Source organism: Siphateles boraxobius, unplaced genomic scaffold, assembly GCF_051911475.1.
Source record: "Siphateles boraxobius isolate OS27281-9 unplaced genomic scaffold, OSU_SipBor_1 13, whole genome shotgun sequence".
Classification (NCBI taxonomy): Eukaryota; Metazoa; Chordata; class Actinopteri; order Cypriniformes; family Leuciscidae; genus Siphateles; species Siphateles boraxobius.
This window is the reverse complement of record NW_027508733.1, coordinates 2,492,624-2,515,000: the sequence shown is the minus strand read 5'-3', so window position 1 is coordinate 2,515,000 and position 22,377 is coordinate 2,492,624. Positions and strand designations below refer to the sequence as shown.

At 37.1% G+C, this 22,377-nt stretch overlaps 1 protein-coding gene across 1 annotated transcript in view; it reads left to right on the top strand.

Moving 5' to 3' along the window:
- The window catches only part of kdm4b (lysine (K)-specific demethylase 4B), a 62,853-nt gene that overhangs the window by 25,306 nt on the left and 15,170 nt on the right, over positions 1 to 22,377 (top strand). Inside the window, exons 9-14 of the mRNA XM_077225941.1 lie at positions 5,233 to 5,429; positions 10,233 to 10,468; positions 12,348 to 12,529; positions 14,725 to 14,848; positions 18,097 to 18,275; positions 19,344 to 19,533. Of these exons, the coding sequence (XP_077082056.1) occupies positions 5,233 to 5,429; positions 10,233 to 10,468; positions 12,348 to 12,529; positions 14,725 to 14,848; positions 18,097 to 18,275; positions 19,344 to 19,533 (1,108 nt within the window). The remainder of the gene's footprint in view (positions 1 to 5,232; positions 5,430 to 10,232; positions 10,469 to 12,347; positions 12,530 to 14,724; positions 14,849 to 18,096; positions 18,276 to 19,343; positions 19,534 to 22,377) is intronic.

Sequence of the window (22,377 nt, the reverse complement as noted above, 5' to 3'; positions counted from 1 at the left end):
CTTTTTGCTTCTGTATAGTTTGGACAAAAATAACAAGACTGGTCTCTTTAGATTCGGCGAGGCATAACGAGTCGAACAATACCCAATTTTCCCATATCTGCCATTTTGTTTGTTGGCCATTTTGAATTTTGTCGTAAAATGCTATATTTTACGAACGCATCGGCATATCATTACAAAACTTGGTATGTTTCTTCAACAAAATGCCCTGAAGGTACTCAAAAGGTTTTGCGGCAGTGCCACGTTGTGGGTCAAATAAAATTTCAAAAATACTAATAGCTTTTGATTGGTGTAGCCTATTATCATAAGACTGGTCTTGATGGATTTCTTGGATCATGCCGAAAACATCAATACCAATTTTGCCATAGTTGGCCGAACCTCCGGTCCGCCATCTTGATTGTTTGTTTAAAACGTCTTTTTTGAATTCGACTCAGATCATCTTTTGACTATGCTGGTAAAAATATATGGATTTCGTGCCAATAGATGAAACCGTTTTTGTTTGCCGCATCAACGAATTTGATGACATAATGCCAAACTGCATCTGAGGCTTCATCTCTGCTAAGCTTTGGCATATTGATACCAAACTTGGTGTGTGTAACTATCACTTCACACTGACCACATCACATCAATTTGGTGTCAGCACCACCTATTGGTCAAAAGTAATAAGCAATTATGTCATTGAAAGTGATTGTATTTATGGGTTTTCAACAAATTTTTTTGCACTTTCTTGATCTTTCACATTCTTATTTATTTCTCTTATTTTTTTGCATATCTATATTTTTCAACCGTTTTTTTTCACAATAACAAAACACTACTTTTTACCTACATTTCTATTTTAATTAAACATGCTAATTTAATTATTTAGTTGTCTTTTTAATTATTTTTTTAATTAACAACATTTAGTTAATACTTGAATTTGTATTAATTAAACAATAAAAGTTATAAAAGTAATAAAATAAATGTTGTTTGTTCCATCATTTTTCTTTAATTCTTTTATTTTATTCTTTAACATTAACGTACTATTAAGATTAACATTTTGCGTATATAATATTTTTGGGGGGGTTACAACAAAATGCTTCACCTGACATTTTATTTAAATTATTTTCTTTCAATTATATTCGGTGAAATATGTTCCAGATCATTGCCTTGTCTGGCATGTAAAGATTCTTCAGCACGTTAAACTTTAACATGTTAAAGCGTCTGTGGATTTGCATGTTGTGTGGTGATTGTAGAGATTTGAGGAGACGAGAGCTCGGCGGTGGCGAGTGTGTGAGAACGAGAGGGTCAGAGACACACGTGCAACATCCGCTAATTAAACCACACGAGCAACAGCGTCTTCTGTGAGAATCTGCTCACGGTCCTCGTCATTACTTCAGTTCGGATAGAGCAGCTCGTTAGTCAGAGGTCGTTAAACCTGCACATTCATCTCAAAATGAGGATTTTTAGCATATTGCAGAATATTTTATGTGTGAAAATGGTGGACTACAGCAATAATGCATCTGGAGGGCCATTTATACAACACTATTTTCAACTATAAATAGAAAACGTTTTATGCGTTTTGGTCGTTCATTTACACGACGATGGCGTTTTGGGCCTGAAACCGCAAAACTTTTGAAAATGGGTACAGTTATCGTCTCAATATAAACTACGAAAACGCGAATTTGTGAAAGCGGTGATGTCATGCGCACCTTATTAAAGGCGCATAGTTTCTTTACATCGCCATCTACTGGCCTGTCAGGAGAATGCAGCGTTTTTAGTCGTTTTCGTGGATCTGTGTGAACAAGAGTCGTTTTGACAATGTTGTCGTATGCAAAAAACGCAAAGAAAGAAGTTTCAGTTTTTAGTACTTTGTTGTCTTCTAATCATATCCTAAACATGATTAGATGCCCCATAAATATGATTAAATGAAATACCCCTGCTTTTTGATGATATTCAGTGTATATCACTTTGCTATTGAAGTGTTTGATCTCAAATGGCATAAAAGTGTTTTGTGTCGTTTGTTTTTACTTTCAAAAGACATTATTGCATATTTTCCACTAAATGAACTCAAAGAAAAATGGTGTAAATATATGATTTATATTAAATTGTATTTTATATGCACCGATATATCAACCCTTAGTCATAAACAGAAAATATTTACCATATGTTTTAACATTTTTAACATTGTGGTGCCACAAACGAATCACTGAATCAGACTCTATGGCATTTGTTTTTGAAAATATAAATCAAATGCTATTAAAACATACAAGTCAGACTGTAAAACTAGTCTAATGGCTGTCTTTAGCGCCTTATAATTGTTGTGGTATTGCTTAATTTGACATCATTGTGAATGTAATGTGAATATTTCGCCCATCTCTTGTAGTCTGTGTGTGTTTGAGATCTCGAGAAGCCGCTGAACAAATGAAGATGCTAGTAATAACACACCTGCATCACGTCCAAACGGCTCTCGTGAGAGTGAGTTATTAGCATGTTTCTCAGGTATGAGGCGCAGCATCATCGCTCTGCTCTCTTCAGGGCCGAGGGATTGTTTCCTCCGTTCGGATTCTCACTCCGTTTCCATTTATTCATTTAGCAGTGAGGAATAAAGCAATAAAAGACATTGATCCCAGAGACTCCAGTGTGGATATAATCATTTGTTCTTTTTTACACTGTAACATTTTGTCTTTATTATCATTTGTTTGTTGTTTCATATTTTCATTGTTATAATCTGTAATGTGTTGGTTTAGTATACAAACATACACACACCCAACATTGAGATTTATTTATATATATATGTGTGTGTGTGTGTGTGTGTGTGTGTATACACACACTTTATACTAAAAATATAACATTTACACTAAAATGTAACATTTTAGAAATTATTTGTAACATTATAAATGTCTTTGCAAAAGTTTACCATAAGTAAGATTTTAGTACAAATGTGTTTTTTGCATATATATATATATACACACTAAATATATTATATACTTTATACTAAAAATACAACATTTACACTAAAATATAACATTAGTGTAAATGTTATATTTTTAGTATAAAGTATATAATATATTTAGTGTGTATATATAAATATGTATATATATATGTATAAACACATTTGTGCAAAAGTTTACCGTGAGTAAGATTTTAGTAAAGACATTTATAATGTTACAAATAATTTTTATATAACAGATTCTATATAACTTTTTATTCTTTAACGAATCCTGAATAAATTCAGCTTTTCGTCTCAGGAATAAATCACATCTTCAAAAAAAAAAAACTCTTATTTGAATTTTATATTGTGGCAAAATTTATATATATATATATATATATATATATTAGGGCTGTGAAAAGATTAATCGCATCCAAAATAAAAGTTTGTGTTTACATAATATATGTGTGTGCACTGTGTATAATTATTTTGTATATATATAAATACACACACATGCAGGTGTATATTTAAGAAATATTTTCATGTATATACTGTATATATTTATTTATAATTTATATTTATATAAATATAAATATTTTATATATAAGAACATTGTTACATTTATATGTATACATGCATGTGTGTGTATTTATATATATATATATACAAAATAATTATACACAGTGCACACACATATATTATGTAAACACAAGCTTTTATTTTGGATGCGATTAATCGCGATTAATCTTTTCCCAGCCCTAATATATATATATATATATATATATAAATTTTGCCACTTTTTAAATGCACATGATTATTATTATTTATTTTATTTTGTTATTTTATCTGTTCCCTGTTTTTTCCAGTTTCATTTTTCATTGTTACAATCTAAAATAATCATGCATTTTTTTACAATTTAGATATTTTTATGTGTGTATATGTATTATTTATTTTTCTGGGGTCAGTCTGCGTTTGTGTTCCACTGCTTCCAGTGTTAGTGTGTTGTTCTCCGCAGCGCCGCTTGTTTTCCAGGTGGACTCGGATCCTTCCAGTCGAGCTGCAATTGCATTTCTGAGTATAATATGCCAAACCCTGGAGTTCTGCTGCGAGTCGTTGACATTTGGGAGTGAAGAATAGCGCTTGTTGCCGTTATTACACACACACACTCTGGGTTAGCGGTGTTTGTGCGCGGCCTGTCTTCTCTTCAGCTGCAGAATGTTTCTGGTAATTGAACAGCAGCTCGAGCGAGCGCTGGAAATAAGGGCCAGATGTAATACACCCGACCGCAGCTCGCAGGAAAATGACTTTTATTCTCATCCGTCTCTCGCTGACTCGCGGGGTTGATTGAGAGATGTTGCGTTTTTCACTTCAGCACAAACTCTGCGATTAAAGGCCTGTTTCTTCCCCGCCGCAGTCGTCAGCACTGATGATTTAATAATCTCACGTCTGCACACCTGGATGATGAAGACGTGTTTCATCTAATCATCACGTCTCGTCTTTATTCTCCTCGCAATCATCTTTCTGACACGATGCTGTTACTTTGATTCTGAGCTTTTATACGTGCGGATGAACTGTACGATTGCATCTTTTTGAACCCCAATATTGTGTCGTTTTTTTAAAGTCATTTGCATTTTAGAATAATGTAATATATTATATTTAATTATTATTATCGAAGTATTTTACTTTAAATCTACTCTTTGCAACCTTTCAACTGTATTTTTTGTATCTAATTTATGTATTTTAGCAGGACTGTACTATCTTTTTGTACTATCCCCCAAAATTTTGTAGCTTACAGACTTTTTCTAAGGTAATTTTAGGTCATTTGCATATGTATTAGAATAACTTTTTTAGAATTACTTACTATATTATTTATTCTTTTTAAATTTTACATATATTAATTTGCATTTTTATTTTTTACAATTGTTTATTTATATTATTATATTTTATTTATTTTTTAAATGTATTATATTACTCTGTGTTATTCATTATTGAATCATTTATTTAATTTTATTATATTAATTAATAGAATTTAGTTTTTTATAAAACTTTTATAGTTTAATTGATTTTATTTGTCACCTCCAGTTTTGAAGATTTGTTAAATGTATTATTTACATCATCAGAACTATTTATTTATGAGCAACTTAAAATATCGTTGTTGTGCCGATAAGCCCCGCCCACAGTGGAATCTCATTGGTCCAAAGTGTCACTCCAGATAGCTGTGAATTAACTATTCTGATTGGCTGTGATTGTCACATCAAATCCAATCAGGATTGTCTGTTTTACACTTGTTGATATTGTTTATTTAGAGTGTTTTTTTTCTCCCGCAGTGCACGTGCCGCAAGGACATGGTGAAGATCTCCATGGACGTGTTTGTGCGCTGTCTGCAGCCCGAGCGCTACGATCAGTGGAAACAGGGGAAAGATGCCACAGTCCTGGACCACCAGAAACCCACGAGCCTCACCAGCCCTGAGCTGGAGCACTGGAGGAAAAACAGAGTCACGTTTCGAGAGAAGCTCCTGCGCAGGTGCCAAATACTTCACATTTTCAAAACAAACCTCCACTGTAGGTGTATTGTTTTAGCATCGATATCGCGATGTGCGCATCCAGGATGTGCGATGTCAAGTATAGGGATTGTAGTTGATCTGTAATTCATGATCAGTTGGCTACGGGCCAGTGCCCCTGTGACAACAAGCTTAGACCCCCTTGTGGCCCCCCCTAAATATGGAGTGTGAAATAATTTTTACAAAAATGTTTTTTGCTATCGTTGTTTTTTACATCCGTTATTAGACAGTGCAACGCGAACACAAATGTAACCCACACATTTCTAGAGGGGTACACGTCTGCTTAAAGGGGTATTCGGCAACTCTAGCTATTTCTTCGCTGATTTTCACTTTTGTTGTCGCATAACTCCACCTAGTTGCACCATCGTCTCTCTTTCGTTTCGCCATTTTTGAAAGTTGTGTACGGAAAAGCTTCTGTGCTCCTATTGGTCAACCTCAAACATGTGACGGAACCCGTCGTGGACGACCGTTAAAAAAATTAAACATGCTAGTCTTTTTTTTGTGATATCGTGAAGCATCGCAGACGCGACGTAGGTTGTCGCCCACTATGACGCACTATACGAGATGATACGATCGAATCTTGCGTCCCGACGCCCGTTGTCGTTTACGAATCCCCACGACACCCTACGTCAAGCGGATCGTGCCAAAATCGGGCTAAAATCGTGTAATCTGAACCAGGCATTACTCAGTCAGGGGTAGTAGGCCGACGATTAACAAAATACTGAAATATATTTTAAAGAATGTCAGCGATCCTCCGTCTTGTCTTTAATCGTATTATTTTACGTTCAAATATATGCATTATGAACAAAGAACCGTCATTATTTCCAACTTCCAAGCAAACGGTGTTGTTGTTAATCCTGTGGACATGTAGTTGTGAATGGGGTCTCCCACACTGCTGATCCACGCACATCATTTCTCCACTTGGCTTTTAGATTTTCGGCAAGGAAAAAAAATTCCACTCCTCCATCCAAACCTTTAGGATACCGGGTATCAGATTTGCGCAATCCATACGCACAACACTTCGGCATGTTTCCCTCGCTCGAAAGCTTGCCAGACCTCCCACGCCTAGTTACGGTTGCTAAGACACGATTGACCAGTGGCGTTTTTTTCGGGCGTGGCTTAGTGAAGAGTCAAATTCGCATCACATTCGCGGCAGAATAACGTCTGTCTCCTGCACACGAGAGAAGAGACAGGAGAGAAGAAGAAAGTTGGCACATGTCAGTTCAGTTGTAAGTTCATTCTTTATGTGTGTAGTGGTGTGCGATGTGTATTGTCTATTATGATATTGTAATCATTGTTTTAACTATGTACGATACACTGTGAGCTGACATCGCTTTTGTCTATCGAGCTTCACTGCTTGATGTGTGCAGTTAGGTCGGCGGCCTATGTTCCCAAATTAGTTTTTGTCTTATATTTACATCATAAAACCATCATAGAGTGAGAGTTTATAAATTTTCAAGTCCTGTCAGTTTAAACATCAAGCGCAAGAAGACTGGAACTTGCGCGCTGTTTTCTGTCAGCCTTACTAAAGTGTATTTTTTTCCCGCCAAAGCCTTATTTGACTTCGGTGAGTGATGTAGATGACTGACTTCTGCGCTTGTTTAACTGCGAGAACGAGCAGAGAGAGTGAAAGCTCCGGTCACTCTCACCGTCTTCAAACTGTCTTGCTCTCTCTCTCCCTCGCACATATTAATGATTTGAGTTGACTGAATATCTTTGAGAATACACTAGGGCTGGGTATTGTTAGGAATTTCACAATTCGATTCGTTTTCGATTCTTGAGGCTTCGATGCGATATTGATTTATTAGCTTCGATATCGATTCAATAATTAGTAAATACACAAGTAATTAAGTACCTGAGTATATTTTTAAATAACGTGTGCAGTATTACCAAAGTTTAAGAACAAATTGACCCCGGCATGTTTCCTGTTATGGTTTATTTAGCAGAACAAACTATACAATATTGTACATGTGTTGAATACAAACCACAACAGTAACAAACAGGTGCTTTATTAACACACCTCTAAAGTGCATGTAACTGTAATAGAAAGTATATTTCTTTCTTCCTATACATTCAAGTTATAAAAGAAATGTAAACAGAAACACAAAATGTGCATACTCATAAAAAAAGCGCTTCGTGAGGCACACGCGCGCACATTTGCACACACACGCAAGGACTCTCGCTCTCTTCCTCTCTGTCGTGCGCGCGCTACACGGTTTGAAGCTCGCAAGCTCTAGATTTCGGGAGATTTGAACTAATTTGCGTACATCAGGGAGCCGCTATCAATATGCGGGAGACTCCCGGAGACTTACTGTTGTTCTTATTATCATTTAGGGGGGCTTAGGAACATTTTGGGGTAGCTTCAGCCCCCCTAAAATAGGCCTAACGACGTCCCTGGTTGGTGGTGCAGGCTTGAACGGAGTGTAGCTGCTGTCCGTCATCTTGCTGTTTTGGTAAAGCGCGTCTTGTACAACGCTGAACGCTCTCACTAGAGTGTTGCCCACAGCGCCGCCACTGGCCGGTGGGCTGAATCGATTCATAGGATTTGATGAATCGATATTGAATTGAGAAACAAGTAATTGCAATGCATTGATGAATCGATATTTTTACCCAGCCCTAGAATACACGATGGTAAAAGCTCGGAAGACCAAAGTTTTTTATTTCTGAAGTACCGCCGGTTGTGAATTGTGCTAAATAATGTTGCCTTATCTTCTCTGAAAAGCGTTCCACACATTCAGATGACATAAACTACACTTTCAATAAACAAACAAAAAATCTATCCAGTGATGGAATGTTTTTTGTGTTGACACAAATCTTGTGCGATGTCCTAAACTGCCGGGATAATCACACAACGTGTGCCGTGGTCCGTTAAAGGGTCATGAAACCCCCCTCTTTCAGCTCAAGTCTAGCTCACAATCTTTTTGAAAAATGCATCTTAAATGGGCGTGGATGGCTGTGAGAAGAAGGGAGGGAGTGGGTGTGGTATGGCCTGTCATCAGCCAGTGGCCCATGCATATCGACTGTCACTAAAAATCAGTTGTAAAACCAAGCGGCAACCTCCCTGTCTCTCTCTTGAAACCAACAAGGAAGTGAATTAAACTGCAATTCATTGACTGGCCGCTTGAGGCTGGCAGCAAAAGTGAGTCAAATCTGTATCTCCCCCATGTTAAAATGCACAACTTTACCGCAGAAATAAATATGTTTACAGCCTGGTGTCTTAAGTTGTTTTGGTCTATACAGCTAATTTTGCCCTTCATGACAACTGTGAGGGGGGTGATTTTTTTTTTAGAACTCATCCGTTTAAATTATATTAAGCCTTAAAATGCTGCATAATCAAGGGCGTGGCCACTTGAGTGACAGGTGGATTCCCGCTGCTGTTACTAGCAGTTTGTCTTCTCCCTGTTAGCCATCATGTCACCTCAGCTGATTCCAGCTGCTGAACTTGTCATCTCTGCCGTGTTTGTACTTTTTTCGGGATTATTTCATTCAGTTTATTACACGCCGCCCTTATACCTTCGCCCACGCCGTTGGATTCCGTCGTTGTCGAGTATCGAGAGAACAACCAGCACTGTTCTTCAGTTGTTTTCCTCTGTGAACATGCACTCATTGATGTCTGACAATATCGTTGCTTTTTGGAGTTCAGATTTAAAAACGTCTAAGATATAGAGGCCACACTCGTTCGGTACCGTTGATCTTACGGAGCAGATAGACTATAATATGCTTATTTAACTTATTAGTGTTCAATAAAAAGTACCGTCAGATTAAATCCTGCAGGTGTCAGTGCTTTCTCTCCGTCCCTTAAATGAGTGCGGATTTCTAGTGCATTACTTGAACTTCTTAGGTAATATCTATCAGAATTTAAAATGGACTGAATAAAGCTCTCTAAGAACTTGACGTGCGATGCCGCGCTGACTGACATGTATGCGCATGAATCACTGTCACACACACGCTCAGAGCAAATATTGTAAGTTACTGCATGAGAACTACTGGGTATTGAACTATAACTATTATAGTATTTCAAAGCCACAACGCCAAAACGATATTTATGTTTTTGAATTTAGTAATAAAATGGACGGAATTTGAAATTTGAGACTTTATTTCATATCAATAGTAACAAAGCACAACGATTATTGCGATTTATTTGGATGAGATGCGTGCTACAATGTTACAATCATTCATCAAATAAAAACAGGATGACTAATCGATCCTTGAGATTTAAGAATCGATATTGGTTCGTTAAAATGAGAATCGATTAATATCGAGAAATCGATATTTTTTACCCAGCCCTACCGATGAGTCATCAAAGCACTTACACAGCCTGTGACGTGGACCCGATGAAGATTTTAAACCTGGAAAGACGAAAATAGCGGAAAAAAACTAATATTGAACCATTTTAACCCTACTATTAAATCATTGTCTTCAATGGTGTTCAACACATACCTCTGTTAAAATCTCAGAAAATTTGGTTTAGGGTTTCATGACCCTTTAATGACACGTCCGATTCGCGAACTAACGACTCCTTTAAACCGATTCACTTTAATGAATGGTTAAAACAACTGATCTGTCCAACACTGAACTCAAGAGACATAACAAATCGGAAACACTTTACAATAAGGTTCCATTTATTAAACTCTATTTAACTACATTAGTTAACATTCTATTAATATTAGTTTCTATACGGATTTACTTATTATAACATAACTACTAGTGTTAAAACCTTTGGTTCAAACTGAAAGTTGTTTATCCGTTTGCATTGTTTGCTGTAGATCTCAGGCGAAGGTGAAGCAGTTCCGGCGCCTGAAGCTGGAGGAGCTGAAGGTGCTGGCGGAGGAGGGGGTGGAGCTGGACATGAGCGAGTACATGCAGAAGGTGGAGGAGCGCGAGGAGCAGCGGCGGCAGCAGCGGGACGAGCGCATGGCGAAGGAGGCGATGCTCACGCTGGAGGCGCTGGAGAGGGAAGAGCAGGAGCAGGCCGAGGCCGAAGCGGCGCTCCGGGGAGGAGGTGATTCTGATTTCTGATTCATTAAAATGCTCTTCAAAGCTTAAAGGGATAGTTCACTCAAAAAGGAAAATTAGCCCATGATTTACTCACCCTAAAGTCATCCTAGGTGTAAATGATATTCTTCTTTCAGACGAATACAATCGGAGTTATGTTAAAAAAATGTCTTGGCGCTTCCAAGCTTTATAATGGCAGTGAATGGCTGTTTCTTGTTTTGAAGTCCATAAAAGTGCATCTATCCATCATTAAAGTGCATCCATCATCATAAAAATGCATCTATCCATCATAGGTGCATCCACCCATGATAAAAGTGCATCCACCCATGATAAAAGTGCATCCATCCATGATAAAAGTGCATCTATCCATCATAAAAGTGCATCCATCATCATAAAAATGCATCTATCCATCATAGGTGCATCCACCCATGATAAAAGTGCATCCATCCATGATAAAAGTGCATATATCCATCATAAGTGCATCCATACATCATAAAAGTGCATCCATCCATTATTAAAGTGCATCCATCCATGATAAAAGTGCATCTATCCATCATAAGTGCATCCATACATCATAAAAGTGCATCCATCCATTATAAAAGTGCATCTCTCCATCATAAGTGCATCTCTCCATCATAAAAGTGCATCTCTCCATCATAAAAGTGCATCTCTCCATCATAAAAGTGCATCTCTCCATCATAAAAGTGCTCCACACTGCTCTGGGGGGTTAATTAAGGCCTTCTGATGCGAAGTGATGTGTTGGTGTAAGAACAATATTCATATTTAACTTGTTACAAAGTAAAATTCCAGCTTCCAGCCAAACGAACATACGCAGTCTTACGCCTAAAGCGCAACTTGTGACGTCAGAAGTAGCGTAGTGCGTCATGGCGTAGCGTAAATATCAGCAGTGCGTCGCATTATTCACATAAGTTGAACATAAGTTGACTTAAAGGTGTTGTAGGTGATTCTCTGCAGAAATTTTTTTTGTTATCCTGGTTGGAAGTCTCCTCATATCCTGATAGCAATCACTCTGGTACGTGGTCTAAATGTATTTTTATAAATAAATGTCGACTGTGAAAGACCTAGGACCATAAAATGTTCGTTCAATCGTTGCTTTCGGTCCTATAGCATGTGTTCCCTGTCGGTGAATGTGTGTTAGCATACCACTGCGCAGGCTCACGCAGACAAAGTCATCGGTACAACAACAACCAGACTCTCATCGTGAAACCCCTGGCATGCAAGAAATATTATTACACACTTGAGTTTTGCTAGCTAAACAAACTGAAAACCGTTTACGTTTGGTATTGTAGTGTTACTAACTGTACTATAAAGTTTTCTCATCGGTGAATGACACATGATTTATTGCAGTAACGTTGTCTCCGGTCTGTGCGCGTTCATGCTGTCAGGAGACGTGGCTTTAGACGTACGCTTTTACTGCTATCAGGCTAAAGTTAGCATCTTCCCAGATGTCCTACTGGATGTTTAAAACACTCTTCAAAGCTTAAATCCCACGCAGCAGATGAATACTAATGCTAAAAGATAAAATGCATTTGCATCTTAATGTGAGTGATTTGAACCTTTTTTCGGGAAATCAATCCCTGAAGAGCGCCTTGAGTTTGATGAAAGCCTCTGATGCATTTTGAAAGGGAAGAACGGCAGTTTTTGAAAGGAAAACATCTTTTGTACAGATTTGATTGTGCTAAAATCTTACAATAACATCATACATACAAAGTGTTATACAAACAAATGTGATATAATTATCAGATCATCTGCATTTTCCTGATAAACAAAGTCGATTTTCAGCTTATAAATGAAAAAATGGGCAGAAAAATACCATTGAATCGACTTTATTCATTCATTCATTCAGCTTTGTTGTCGTTCACCAGGTGAAGATGGAAAAACAGATTTGCAGGACCCTCCGCCGGAAAATGGAGAGAAGAAGAAGAGGAAAAAGAAGAAGCTGAAGCATCCCGATGAGATCTCCTTCCAGCAAGCGTTTGAGCAGTTCGCTTCGGTGAACGAAATTCAAAACCAGATTAATGTAGCCGACCCTCTGTCCGGCCTGCAGGTGAGCCTTTTTTCCTGATCCTCAAGGGTTTTTACTACCGATGCACATTTACTACAGATATGAACATTTTGGGCGATACCAGAGAATGTCTAATAAGGGGAGAACTTCCACTCTCAGTAAACGTTCGGCTTCTGAACTGGTTGCAGTTCCACTCTGGCTCCATATGAGGGCGCTCACAGGACGAGTGCAGAATGAATGGAGGTCTATGGAGCTATACCCCTCAAAATCCACTTTTCTCAGGATATCATTTTTTGTATAGTAATTTGAATGTTGTATTCGACCGGAGATGCAAATAAATTACACATTGCTGGGTGTTCGATTCACTTATTTGCTTTAAAAAGTCTTTTAAAATGTCACTGGCGTCATACACGTCGTACGACCAGAGATACTGCTTTACGGCAATCCTTCAGTCACTTTGGTGCTTTCGTGCTCTGCACTTTCTTTTCTCTCGAGGCATCAACAACACCGCTGATACAGGTAAATACACACGCTAGAAGAGTTTTTGTTTTGTTGTTTTAAAAGACCACGCCAAAAATACACACACACATTCTGGTCCCGCTTCGGATGCCACGATGCCATCAAGCGGTATCTCTGGTCGTAACAGTCCTTCACTGACCAATCAGCGTTCATTAGCAGAATGCTAGCATGCTATGGGCAACAACAACTCAACCTGTAAGAAATCAAAAGGGCATAAGTACTCGTTCATTCAACTTTCGACCTATAAACCATGTTGAACTTGCAAAACCTACAATCAAATCTGAGATTTATCAATGCCAATCAGGTGAAAGAGACAAATTTTGCCATCTAGCTCCATAGACTCCCATTCATTTTGCACTCATGGCGATAGCCCCCCAGTGGAACTCTGGTGGAACTACAACCAAAATTCAGTACAATAGGACTTAATAGGGAGTGACCAGGCTCTCCGCAGACGGGCTCTGGCGATACCGATAATCCTTTAAATTTGAAAGCCGATAACCGATATATTGGTAGATAAATCGAAATCCAAATTCTTATATGATTTTTGAGATCCTAATTACAAAAACAAAAGTCTCACTATTAAATCCATGTCCCTAGCACACAATTATAACAATGTTCTCATTATAATTTTATGTCGCCTATGACAGACTTGCGCTGCACACGTTGCACAAAACTGCATTTTTCTTTTCAAAGCGCTTCCAATCATATTTTAAAGACATCACGTTGAACAGTGCACATCTAAAGTGTCTCGGCTGAAGGAAATAATACATTATTTATCGGCATTAAGATATCGGCCAAATGTTTTTATCGGGCCGATGACGATAACATTAAAGGGTAACTAAACCCCTGGTGAGAGCCTGACTCCACCCACTGGCAATATTTGAAAAATGCTGGAAAAGTGGGCAGAGCCCAGCGGAGGGGGGCGTGCATCTGAGACGCATCTCTTTGTATGGAACCTGCCTACGTCACCAACAACCGCTGCGTCACGAACCACCGCAAACATCCAATAGGAAAATTCAACTGCAGTAGCCACCGTTCAACCTGAAGAGGGCAGCACTCAGACGTTTTTACACCATATATTGTAGAATTAAAACACTTTAAACCAAAATGTCAAAAAATTTACCGGAATCAATGAACAGCATTTATGAAGCTCCATTCTTACAGATCATTAACTTAAAAAAGTCGTTTTAGTGTTTAGTTACCCTTTAAAAATTAACATATATTAGCCAATGCCAATATGGTGGCCGATATATCGTGCATCCCTAGTTTTTACAGCCTTTAATTCTGGTCTACAGACTTTAAACATTGAGGTATATTGTCGAATGATTTTTTTTTGTTGTTGAATTTTTCATTGCCAACTTTTGCTGACTGTCCCTTATTCTAAAAAGAAGTCTTCCTCTTCATATCCGGCTAGCTCGAACTATAGAAATTTTTAAGTCTCAGTTAAAAACGTATCTTTTTAACTTAGCTTTTAGTTAAGGGTATTGTACATTGTAGTTATAACTTATTTTGTATCTAGTTTTATTCTTTCTACACTGATCTCATTATACAGTTATGTGAGGGGTATGTCTAAGAGTGCGTCATGCTTATACTGAGCTTATACATGTATGTTTTATTGTTTTAGTTAACTGTGAAGCACTTTGGGCAACAACGTTGCTATTAAATGTGCTATATAAAAAAAGTTGAAGTTGAAATGTATATTTTTTTATTGTTCTCAGCCGAGTCCCTTCACGAAGCTGAAGAAGAAGGTTGAGGTGAAGAAGAGTCGAAGGCATCCGCTCAGCAAGCCGCCCATGCGGTCGCCTCACTCCATAGTCAAACAGGAAAACTCCAGCGATGAGGGTAGGTACTGCTTTCATGACATCATCAGTGGGCGACCAAGAAGCGCCAAATACTCTCAGTATGAAAAATGCATAAATAATATTTCGGTTCTCTTTCATGAAACAAGCAGATTTCTGTTTGTAAAACCGAAAATTTTATGTCACCATAAATTCAGCATTTTATGAAAGAATATATTTATGATAAATTTCGGAATGACGTCCTTTAAAATAATCATAAATTGATGAGGTCATTCTTGCATACACTTTTAAAAATAATGTCAATATAATATACAAACAGTCTTAAGTGTTCTTAAGTTTGTTCGTACAACCATTCTTGCTTAAACTGTTACGAAAGATTTACCCAAATTCGTTTTGCTCCTATTTTTTTTGATGGCGGTCGTAAAATTGGATTATATTTTGAAATTGTTCGTAAAACCATTTTTTATCTTAATTGTCACATTCAGTTCAAGATTTTACGTAAGAATATATTTACAAAAGATTTTCATGAGTTTCGCAATGACGTCCTTAAAATGACGTACGTAAATTTAATAACTCATTCTTGCATGTACGGTTGAAATAATAGCCCATCCGCGCATCTCTAATGTACGTTTCAAAAATGATGTACGAAACATACAAAAAGTCTAATAATGTTCTTAAGGTTGTTCGTACAACCATTCTTAAGTTATTTTTCAGATTCAATTCAACATTTTACGTAAGAATATATTAACGAAAGATTTTCATGAACTTGTTTTGCTCATGTTTTATCAAGTTTGGGATTTACGTCCTTAAAATGGAATGATGTACGTAAATTTATGAAGTTATTCTTGTATGCACGTTTCAAAAATTACATACGAAATAATATACAAAGAGTCTAATGATGTTCTTAAGGTTGTTCGTACAACCATTCTTGCGTAAACAGTTACGAAAGATTTGCGCAAATTTGTTTTGCTCCTTTTTTAAAGATGGCGGTCGTAAAATCGACTTATATTTCTAAATTGTTTGAATCTTAAATGTCACATTCAGTTCAACATTTTATGTAAAAATATATTTATGAAAGAGTTTCATTAAATTGTTTTGTACGTTTCAAATGAAGTTTGCAATGATGTACGTAAATTTATGAAGCCATTCTTGTATGCGCGTTTCAAAAATTGCATTCGAAATAACATACCAAAAATCGAATGTTCTTAACGTTGTTCGTACAACCATTCTTGCGAAAAATTTTAATTGACTGCAGTAAATTATGTAATATCTTTCACAAAAGATTTATCTATATTGCTTCTCTTTTATAGATAACGTTAGCAATGGCGTTCATAAAAAATAATTATAGTTTTAAAATGTTTGTAAAGCTGTTCTTAAATTACTTTTTTTTCTTGTGTCTTTTAAATACAGTTGGCAATAATGTCTGTAAAATCTAATGATGTTCATAAAACCATTCATTAATTGTTGAATTGCAGAAATCTGCATTAGAATAGTTTTACGAAGTGCTAGTGCTTTTGATGTGCTAGTTTCATAAATGACTTTCGTAAAATTCAGTCTTGGTAAAAAGTTTTGTAGAAAAATAACATCGAAATAGCATAACTGTTGCTCTCGCTTCTTTGCAGATAAACGTTTTGTTTTGGTAATACGAGAAATATTGTCATCCTAGATAAATGTCTGATGGTAAATTTTCCAATGAGGAGAAAGTTTTTAAAAGTTACATTAGTTTTTCCAATATGAATGTTTCTAGAACACGTTTAATTTCGCAGTGTTCTGGTTTGGTGGAGAGTTTGTTTGTTTGCTGTGAAAGCGTTTACTTGCGAGTACAAAGAGCAAAAGCAATAAAGTATGAAAGAAAGCAGCCACAAACAATAAGTGCTTTATAAAAGCGAGCGCCTGGAAGACGGTTATTGATTTGTCTGCGTGTGTTATGAACAGACAGACAGCTGTAAACCGGTACCGCCTGCTGTCACTGTAGGGGGCAAAATACAGGAGAGGGGCATCAAACCCTCCACACACACACACACACACACACACACACACACACACACACACACACACACACACACACACACACACACACACACACACACACACACACCTGCACCCGCTGTGTGTAGAGCCGCTCGTTCAGCCCGATCACTGTAGATATGAGTCATGGACCCGTAGACTGAGTGTCAGGTTGAATGAGGCAGAACAGAATTAAAGATCTTATTTGGCTTCTATTCTATCTATCTATCTATCTATCTATCTATCTATCTATCTATCTATCTATCTATCTATCTATCTATTTATCCATCTTTCTATTTATCCATCTTTCTATTTATCCATCTATCTACCTATCTATCTATCTGTCATCTATCTATCTATCTATCTGTCATCTATCTATCCATCTATCTATCTATCTATCTATCTGTCATCTATCTATTTATCCATCTATCTATCTATCCATCCATCCATCCATCCATCCATCCATCTATCTATTTATCCATCTTTCTATTTATCCATCTATCTATCTATCCATCTATCTATCTATCTGTCATCTATCTATGTATCCATCTTTCTATTTATCCATCTATCTATTTATCTATCTATCCATCCATCCATCCATCCGTCATCTATCTATTTGTCCATCTTTCTATTTATCCATCTATCTACCTATCTATCTATCTGTCATCTATCTATCTATCTATCTGTCATCTATCTATCCATCTATCTATCTATCTATCTATCTGTCATCTATCTATTTATCCATCTATCTATCTATCCATCCATCCATCCATCCATCCATCCATCTATCTATTTATCCATCTTTCTATTTATCCATCTATCTATCTATCCATCTATCTATCTATCTGTCATCTATCTATGTATCCATCTTTCTATTTATCCATCTATCTATTTATCTATCTATCCATCCATCCATCCATCCGTCATCTATCTATTTGTCCATCTTTCTATTTATCCATCTATCTATCTATCTATCTATCTATCTATCTATCTATCTATCCATCTATCTGTCATCTATCTATTTATCCATCCATCCATCCATCCATCCATCCGTCCATTTATCTATCCACCTATCTTTCTATCTGTCCATCTATCTATCTGTCTATCCACCATCTATCTATCATTCTATCGCCATCCATTCATCCATCCATCCCACGCTCAAATTACTCTTGTTATTTCTGTGACTCTTCTGAAGCGTTTCATTTGGAGTGTATTTCACGTGTGTGTGTGTGTGTGTGTGTGTGTGTGTGTGTGTGTGTGTGTGGTCTCTCTGTGCTCCTGTAGAGCTGTACTCAGGACTTCCAGCAGGCGGAGGCTCTGTACCGGAGACCAAGAAGGATCTGTGGCAGAACCTGTTGCAGAACTGCTTGCCAAACTTCCTCGCCGAGAAGCAGTTCAACGCAGCGATGGCGACCATCGAGCCTCACTGCGCCGTGTGCACGCTGTTCTGCCCCTACACACAGGTAATGAGCGACCAAGCGTGCCGCACAAGTCCTGAATAGTGAAGCCGAAGCGTCTCGAGCGCCCCCCGGTGGCTGGTCCCAGTATAGCTCATAAACCCCGCCTCCCCATGAAGTCTAATGGGATGCCAGCGAAACGAACCAATCAAATTACACTTCAAATACACTGTTTCCGAAGATGTTTTCTGTCATTTTAGGTAGTTTTGGTCACGCTGATGTAAGTTTAAGTGTTTTTTTTTTTTAAATAAGTTTAGTCTTAGTTAGTTATTTTCGATTCAAAAACGATTCTGGATTCAAAGAACGATTCACAGTATGTAAATGTAGTTTACTTTTTCCTGTGTGATTGATTGCAGTAGACATAATTAATTTATATACATAAATAATTTATAGAATTTAAAATAATTTAAGAGTTATTTTCTTTGCCCGTTCAGAGTTCGTGGGAGTTTACAGCATTGAAAGAGAGTGTGGTCAACCAACCAAGAGAGTTGGTTGACTGGCTAAGTTAAGGTTAGTTACTTTAGGTTGTTGTTCGTCCGCGTCTTTAATGCTAATCTCTGTGTGATGGCGTACCATGTGATTTCTCACGTTTGTGGTGTTTCCAAAATACTTAACTTTCGCTTTGCAAAGCCTGCATATAGCGTGATTCCCATCAAGTTTCATCTCGCCCTCGAGGTTATAAAAGCCATAATGTTGGATCGGTAAAGCTTGAATCGCGATACAAATGTGAATCGATTTTTTTGCACACCCCTACTAAAAAGCCTTGGTATCCATCTAAAAATCTCTATGAACGAGAGCATATTAAACACGGATAAACCAACTCATCAACTAACAGTGTGTATATCTCCTCGGCCTTCATTGTCAATTGCGCTCGTTCCTGTTGTGTGTCCTCAAACTGGCAGTCCGTTTGAGCGTCGAGTCTGTGGAGGCGGGGAAACGACTATCTCTGATATTTTGACTTTAGACTGCAGTACCTATTTCCACCACTAGCTGTCATTCCTACAGACTGCACCTTTAAATGAAGCTCTCCTGTCAACATGCTCACCTCTCTCATGTGTTTCTGTGTGTGCTTAGCCGGTAAAGGACTCGTTCCACGTCTCGGACACGTCCCGGGTCGGGTGTCGAACCCGTCCGCTGGTTCCAGAGATGTGCTTCAGTGCCGGTGCTGAAAACACTGAACCCCTGCCGTCGAACTCCCACATCGGTGACGACGGCACCAGTGTTCTTCTGTCCTGTGGCAGCTGCGGCCTTCAGGTCCACGCCAGTGAGTACAACATCTTCCTCATGATCCAAACGCTCTGCAGAACAGATAGTTAAAGCGGTGTCGTGTTAGCGGCCCCTAAGTTAATAACTAATGACCGTTGCGACGGAAGTGAATCAATCAAAACTAACTTTAGCTGGACAATAACTTTATTCTAGAGCTGCTGTGAAGCCAAAACAATCTCTGTTACTGTAATCTCCTATTATCACTGTAAAGCTGCTATGAAACAATCTATATTGTTACAAGCGCCATATTAATGAAAGTGATTTGACTTGCAGAACGTTATTATGGCAGTGATGTGTTGCGCTAGTGGTCGGTTCACACAGAACTGCTTTTTTAATTTCCCAACGCAGCTTTTAATCGATTTTCAATGTAAATGTCCTAGATGAACACCTTTGACTCACTGTCTCAGTGTTTTTAAAATTTATACCAGACCCTACTTGACTGTTTATCTATGTTTTGGGGTTATATGCTGTCCTTTGTTTATGTTGTTAAAAAAAAAATATATATATATATATAAAATTTTATATATAGAATTTTATAATTTTTTATAAAAAAAACACACACATATACATATATATATATATATATATATATACATATATACATATATATATGTGTGTTTTTTTTATAAAGAATTAAAATTTAATATATAAATTTAAAAAATATATATATATATATATATATATATATATATATTATAAAAAATATATAGTTTTCAAAAAGCGATGCTGAGCAGATTGTTTCGATTTTTAATTATTTTTTAATTTATTATTAAGAATAAATAAATGTATTTATCTAATGTGAATAATATAAAATTATGTAATTAAACATAACCCTTCTTAGGACAACTCAAACTTTTTTTTCCTTTAAACAATTGATACCAAATTAACATATATATAAGTACATAGTAGAAATAATAATAAATATATTTTCATTATTATTCCTTTGTTTTTAGATACATTTTCTAAATTGGAGAAGCTAAAAATACTGATATAATATACAATACAAATTAAATATATAATATAAAGTCTGTAAAATAAGAAATGTATAATATAATGCATTATTTGTTTATTTATGGGTAATTGTTGTTTTTTGATGAGTGAAAAGTTCCTTTTGTTCTTTCCTGTAAGAACTAATATTTAATCTATTTTTAGAACATAGTAATATAAAAAAGATATATATTTATATAAGTCAAAAGAACCTTTTAGTTTTTCTGTCACAAGGTGTATATCCAACATATCAATGCAATTAATGTTTTTGTCAAATCGCCACATTTTTCCCTGTAAGAAATGTACGTTTGAATAAACGAAATGTACATTTTCAGATAGATAATATTAGTGTTGCGTTGTTCTCTTAGCCATGCTCTTAAAGCAAGAAGTAGTTCACTTCAAAATCACATTTGTATCTTCAGCCTTCGTGCCTATCCACATATTTCTGTCTGTCAGTCAGGAGCGTGTGCTAATAAACGCCCTTGATTGTCTCTTTATCTCGTCGCCGGGCCCTCGAGAGCCTCTTACGGAGACCCGGACGTCACTCCAGCCAATTTACCGTCATTCAGGCTGAACTCCAGCACTCTTATTTATTTAGAGGGGCAAACAAACCTCTCGAAGAGGAAAACACAGACGGCAAAAGTGGTTTGTTTCTCTTCGGCGCGAGTCTAAGCCGCGTAGCCAATTAGAGTGTGTGTGTGTATGTGTGTGAGCGATGCCGCGCTCTGATTGGCCCGTTTAAACGAAAATGACAGTTCAGATGAAACTATTTCACTTCAACTTTTGCTTGATGTTTCTGTTTTCCTGAAGCATTGAGCCGTGATATATGATTATATTTACCATTAAAATGGTATGTTCTTCACTGTGATAAAAAAAAACAAGCGTTTCGCTTGGATGCTCTCCAGAGTCGTTAGATTAGAAAGTACGACTCGCCATATGTCGGCTTGTATTGAAGTTGTTTCCTCGGAGCGTGAAGCAGTCGTGTGATAGCTCTGAGATGAGCCGGTGTATATTAGTCTTCTTTTAGATGCACTAATCAGTTTACCGTCACTCTGTTTTTACTCTGTCAAACTAATTAAAGCTGTCGCTGTCTCATAAACGCACCGTTTCTGTCACCACCGTTCAAGCTTTCTGTAAAGAAGCACAGGTATTTCTGGCTCGTAAATCTGATCCGATGACCCACGTTTGATTGAAATAGCTGATAGATGTCATGTATTTCTGCATCAGTTATGTGTAATGTCTTACACCGAAAGTCTGTTTCTTTGGTTTTGTCATTTGTAAATTGGTAAAGTTTTGACCTCAGTTGGCTTATTTAAATTTTCTGTATTCCTCTGCTATAAATTTTGGCCCTCAAAGTCACCAGAGCTACAGAAAGCAGATCCCACAGCTCTCCTGCCGTGTTTAAAGCGCTCAGACTCTCTTGACTGATTCTTGTAGAGGAGACAACAAACCATCGTCCAAAATATAGGCGAATATATCGAGCCGTTCTAGAGGGGGAAAAACAACAGCATGTCTATGGTTGGGTATCGTTTGAATTGAACTATTACGACACTAACTATTTAAAAAAAAACAAAAAATTGAATATGATTCACATTTATTCTAAGTTTGTAGCTGAATTCCTTGAACAAAAACCAATAGGCTAAAGAAAACTTAGGCCGTGTGTCCACAAAGCGTTTTAGCCAGCTGAAAACGCTATACGCTCTGTTGAAAACACCTAGCTGTGGGCGCTTGAGAGCGTTTTGGCAGCGCTGCGTTTTTTCAGTTGAGACGCTTCGTTGCTATGATACAGAATATCCGCAGCACAGTTTACTTGTAACTGATTTCGCAGATAATTTGTTTCATACTAAAAATTTAT